The following is a 6,296-nucleotide window of genomic DNA, read 5'->3' as shown; positions in this document are numbered from 1 at the left end:
AAAAAGTTATCTGGGTAACTGTCAGGATAACTAACCATCCGGGCCCTAGGGTGATGGGAGAGGGGTAACCCTTAGGGAACTAGTGGACCCGTAGGATAACTAACCATCCGGACCCTAGTGACATGGGAGAGGGGGTAAGCCTTAGAGAACTAGTGGACCCGTAGGATAATTAACCATCCGGGCCCTAGGCTGATGGGAGAGGGGTGAGAGACTCTAAGAGAGAAAGAGAGGGTGAGAGGGATCTCTCTCTCTCTCACTCCCCATAACCAAAGCATTTCCTCCGCACACCCGCACCCTCCTCACCACCCAATTAACCCTAGCTCTTAAGAAGACACTTCCCCCCGCACACCCTCACCCCCCTCATCTCCCAATATACCCCAGCTCTCTTAAGACACTTCCCCCCGCACACCCGCACCCCCCTCACCACCATGTCACAGGAACCCAAGACACTTCCCCCCGCACACCCGCACTCCCCTCACCACCGTGTCACAGGAACCCAAGACACTTCCCCCCGCACACCCGCACTCCCCTCACCACCGTGTCACAGGAACCCCCTAGCTACCACTACTTATGGGAGAGGGCATTCTTTGATTAATTTAGAGATCAATGTCCTCTTGCATACGTGCTATAAATCGTTTTAAATTCAGGCTTTGTATATGATTTTATGTTCCGATCTTTTAAATTGGTTGTTTTCTTTTTAAGTTTGAACCTAACTAATTAAATTTTATTATTCTAAATTACAGGTCGTTTCAATTTCCCTGTATTATGGGAAATATTTATCTTAGGAAAATGCTTAGGTAGCCCAGGCGGTGTATAATTATTGTTGTTCCTTATTAAAAATCTTTATTTAAATTTGTGTAAAAACGAAGAAAATAAATACTTTCCTTATTGCATCGTAATTCAAAGATTAAAAAGTAATGAATGTATATCATTTTTTAAAACATACTTACAAATAAATCTACAGAAAGGTGGATGACGACCCATGACTTCTTTTAAATATCTGTGATAACGTTCTATCACGTTATTTGTTCTCCCTTTAGAATTATAGGCAGATAAAACCTGTGGATTTATTTTACGAATCCAATATTTCCTCATATAATTTAATAAAGGCCTTAAATCTGCTGCTATTTCATTATCATCTTCAATTTCTTTTGCAAGTATATTAAATGAAAGATTAATAAAATTAGCAGGCATAAGAGGAATGTTGTACAATTTTTGCATATACAAAGTTATTTTTGACTTCTTAACGGTATTAAAATCTTTAAATTTTCGAAAAATATGTAATCTTTTACCCCTTTTTCTAACACCCTGTAATATTAATATATTTTTTATAAGAACTAAAAAAATAAGGGCACCAATTCACTAATAACTATATCACAAATATAACATTTTAAAGATTTGCATCTTTCGAATTATACAGAGCGTCTAAAAAGTTACGAACATTTTGCAAACAATGCTTTTTATAATGAAAATATTTTTAAAAATCTATCATGTAGTTTTCTCATCAGTTTAATATTAAGTTATACGTATTGTAGATCATACAACAAGACATTTCCATACTCCGAACTCTTTGTTACACATTATTGGGCGCTTATTCCAAGATTAGTTTAAAATCCTGTTTTCATTTGTACATTTCATGTCGTCGATTACAAGCAGATATTTTTATTTAAATTCTGCAGATGAACGACTATGCGCCTGTACGCGTAGCGATGAAGCACACTACTTCTGTAATACACACACCTACAAACAATTTCAAACTAAAATATCTTGTAAACAACTGCATGAAATAAAGAAATAGAAAGGGAGTTTCAGAAAGAATGATATAAATTAGAAGAATATGCAATAAAAATAAGGAGCTCTATTTTAAAAAACTCAAACCGACTGTCATTCGACATTCCGCCCAAAGTAGAACTGAAAAAAATACTTGATAAATCTTTAAAAATAATTTTTAAAAGTTTTTTACATATTTTGTTTTTAAATACATTGTTTTCTAAATGCAAGTGAAACATTATACGTACTGTATATGCTATATGAAGAAGAAGAAGAATATACAAAAAAATTGTTTAATACTTAAAATAGAAAATATAAAATTATTTATTATTTACATGTTACAAAGTTATGATGATAGTCACTTAATGAAAACATACATACTTTAACAATTTTATAGTGTTTGTGGTAATTGCAGAAATAAAATATATTAATACAAATGTTTAATGTAATATTTTTCACATAGAACTACTATTAGAGCGGTTTAAGAAAAAGTAATGTAGGTCCTAAGTTATACCTGTGAGGGGGTTAACTCCGTCGTTCATGTGTGTATATATATATATATATATATATATATATATATACTATATATACTCTTTATGCAAATTTGAAACAATGAAAGGTGTCTCATCTAAATTAGGAAATCTGAATAACTCGCAACCATGTGAGGAAATAGAAAAACGTTTTTAATAAGAGTTGTGTGACTTTGAGGTGAACACCAGGTAGTATCTTGTGTACATTTGATTTTGACACCCAATTTAAAGGTGACGTAAAAACAGTCTTGAATTTTGCAAATGAAACATCATACTTATATTGCATAATCTTATAGCTTATCTCCAGAGTTTTCCAAGACATTATATACGTAAGTGAGCGATTGAGCGTGTGTATGCGCAGCGGTCACGCATACTATTTTAAACAAACCCACTCCTGTATATAAAATCAAACCGGAATATCTCGTAAATAACTGAATATAATAAAAAATGATAAGAAGGTCTTAAGTAACTCTTGGGACAAGTTACAAGAATAGGCAATATCAATTAAGAGTTCGATTGAAAAAACTTATATTAAGCTCCATATGATCTTCAATTTAAGTGTAAATTCAAACCAATGATAGTATTTTGTGTCCCATTTAAAGTCACACAACTCTTATGGAAAAGGCTTTTTAAAATTTCTCACTTGATTGCGAGTTAGTTCAACTGGCCTATTTTTGACGAAGCACACCTTAAAGGATAAATAAAGAAACGAACGTTTTTCAAGAGACTGAGGACGAAATGTCATTGGAAGATCATGCTTTAAGGTTTCGTTTAATAAATAATAAAGGTCACGATTTACAGTCGTTATTTTGACACAGAACACATACGCTTTGAAAAATTGATTATTTCCAAAAAAAAACCCATCCGTTATTCGAGAGAATTTATCATTATTAAAATTATAAACACCTGTGCCTCATTAGTATAATTTTAGTGGTAACTGTTTTCTCCAAATGTACGACTGCTTTATAAAAGTAATTCGATTCAAGGGAGTATGGGATATACTGGTTTCAAGCGAGGAGTTATTATTTTAATATAGATCTCAGAAGAGCAACATTATAAGAGGATGAGAATTTAGATAATTTAAGCAAATATATACAATGATTAACCCTTAAGTGGTACACTATCTGAGTAAAATATAGGTGGCATACTGAAGCTCGCTCTGGTAGACCCCGACAAAATAAATGATCATGGAAGAATAATTACTAAGTTGAACTAATTGAATAGATATTAAAGAGCTCTTCAAAATGTTAAATTCAGAATAGAAAAGATTTTTAAGTAGAGTTGAAATTATAATACTTTTAAAAATTTCCGAACGAAGAGATAGTTATACGTAATATTAATAACAATTAAATTAATGTTGGGATAATTTTGACTCGTGTGTACCATGTAAAGGTTAATAAAATGTTATAAACGTATAATTTTTTATCAGTATGTGAATAATAAGAATTAAATAAAAAATGCACTTTTGTTATTATACAAAAGTTTTTGGTTAATTAAGACCAAACGGATAAATTAATATATAGCGACAGATTTTTTAAAAAGATCTGAAACATTCCCTTTATTTAGCTATTATTTGAAAATTTTTTAAGGATTTACAAATTCCTACTTCGATCGAAAATTCCTACTATTTCTCAGACTGTCCAAGCGAAGACTCAAAACATACAGAAAAAAACAATAAATATATACTCATATACTTGTAGGAAGTGTAAAATTATATAATTTTTAATCCTTATGAACTTTTTATTTCATTCTTAAATTGATTCGGTCTATATAGACTTTCTTGTCTTTTGCATAAATTAACAAGAAATCTCGTGCAATAAATAGATAATTAATATAGTAAGGAAAAGTAGATATTAAGATACAGATACATACGTGGACATAATGGAAATAACATCCTTTTATATTTACTTCTGGAAAAGTAGCTTTCAGCGAATTTTGTAAACCTTTCTCAAAGTCGCAGACAATAATAGTAGGTTTTAAACTTTTCGCAACTTTTAATTTGATAAATTCAAATAATTTATCATATAAGCTTTGTGTTTTATTTTCAGTCAATGCCCAAATAAACGGTACTGCCTATAAAAAGAAAACGTACCTTGTAAATATTATAATCATAGTAAATAGAAAATTTTTACATTCTTATTAATAGGAGCAACAAGGTTTGTAAATTCTATAAAATTGCTATTACTGAATCGATTGTGATTGTCTATCAGAGATTGTTAAGATACAAATTAAAATATAGTTTCATTATACAGCTAAGATTTTTTATTATAGTTTTAGTGCAATTATATAAATAGTAGAAAAGTAAAATAAGAAGATATAGGATCTTAGAATCAAGAACATAAGGGGAATCCGTATATGGACATTACAGAGCGAAATTTACGCCAAACGAAACGGCCTCATTTCTTGACCGATGTTCACGTTTCTGGACCTTTTGAAAACGTAAGAAGATTATCTAGTGATCTTCGTTGACTGATTTTTCACATTTCGTTTTTTTTTTTTAAATCTGCCAACGTAGATCACTAGATAATCTTCCTGCGAGCTCATAATTCCACAAACATGAAAATCAGTTAAGAAATGAGACTGTTTCGTTTGGCGCAAATTTCGCTTTGTAACGTCGTTATACTGATTTCTCTTAATTCCAACTATTGTAAATCTTAATACGATGGGGTTTTACGAGTAGGTAGTTAAAGGGATTCTGAGAGAATTGCTTCTCGTGAAATTTTAAAAGCGTTTTTTCCTAACTTAAAAAATGTAAGTAACATAAGTTTCCAATTATTTCTTATTTACAGATTGAAAACATAATTTATTATGCAATGCTCCACAACATATATCTAGTTTGTTAACTTTTCAAGTTTATTCAAACTATATGGCAGGATTTTAAATGATTTGATACTTTTGGTTGCTTACTATAGTCGCTAATAGAGAATCCCTATTTGTGACTCTAGTAAACAGGTAAAGTTAGAAATCTTTCCGAGATTTGGGTTATGATCCGATGTAAATCAATATAATAATGATTGCAAACTTGTGCAACTTTCACGTTATATAATCAATTGCGGCAAAATCTAGCTAGCCAAATACCCTTACCACTTTCATAACATTATTTTTAAGATACTCCCATATTGGTGGTGGCTTGGAATTCTCATCTTCATTAAAGCCAGACATACTTATATATGTGTGTGATCAGTGTGCCTGCCGGTTGTAGCAAAGAGAAAAAGCAGATGAGCGCCATCCACATAGCACATCTAAGAAAATTGCAGTCACTTGTACATCTTTGAAACATCTCTAATATATAAAATTATAGTTGTCATATATCAGAGATCTTTCAGGAACGTGCAAACGTTTACATTTCCTTATATGTGCTATATAGGCATGAAAAATGGCAAAGATACCCGTTTCACTAGCGTTTGCTGCACCGGACTATATATCGTTGGTAAAAGAGCTGCTGGAATGAGTTTTAAAAATGTAACGCTAACGAACTTATATTTTTTCATTTATGCCGTCTCATAAAATAGAAACCATAAGAAAAGTATACTTTTAATTTTACCTTAGTTTTATAATAACCCATAAAGGTTATTAATTGATAAGCATCGTCCAATTTGGGAATTGTTTCAAAAGTACCATCCACATGTAATATTGAGGTTTTCATCATTTTTTGCATAAAATGGTATCATAAAATATAACAAATTTATGTTGATCATCAAGAGAAACGAAATGCTTCAAAGTATGTTGGTTTTTTCCAACGTCAAATTTTAAGAAACGTTTCCATGCATTCGAGTCTAAAGCTTCGCATTGTGCCATAGTTTTCGGCACTATTAAATTTGTGGAATCTTTCCACCTTTTAATGGAACGTTCCAGTTTTTTGAATGGCAAGGTTTGCGATTCTTCGTGATTTCTGAAACAAAATTTCAGATATGAATGACTCTTTGTTTAAAGCTACTACTTATATATATATGAATCTTAACAATTTTTTTTTTTTTTTAAATAAAAATTGTTTGG

At 31.4% G+C, this 6,296-nt stretch overlaps 1 protein-coding gene across 1 annotated transcript; it reads right to left on the bottom strand.

Moving 5' to 3' along the window:
- Positions 1 to 596: 596 nt before the first annotated feature.
- On the bottom strand, positions 597 to 5,462 carry LOC136777964 (uncharacterized). Its single transcript, XM_066734541.1, has 4 exons — positions 5,385 to 5,462; positions 4,209 to 4,373; positions 951 to 1,308; positions 597 to 625 (listed from the first exon to the last, which is right to left on the bottom strand). The coding sequence occupies exons 1-4, from the start codon at positions 5,460 to 5,462 to the stop codon at positions 597 to 599; spliced, it is 630 nt and encodes a 209-aa protein (XP_066590638.1).
- Positions 5,463 to 6,296: the final 834 nt, after the last annotated feature.

This window comes from Prorops nasuta, unplaced genomic scaffold (genome assembly GCF_024137725.1).
Source record: "Prorops nasuta isolate Cenicafe-Biocafe unplaced genomic scaffold, Cenicafe_Pnas_1.2 PNAS00013, whole genome shotgun sequence".
NCBI lineage: Eukaryota > Metazoa > Arthropoda > Insecta > Hymenoptera > Bethylidae > Prorops > Prorops nasuta.
Note: the sequence above shows the minus strand (reverse complement) of the source record. Positions and strands in the feature narration are given on the sequence as shown.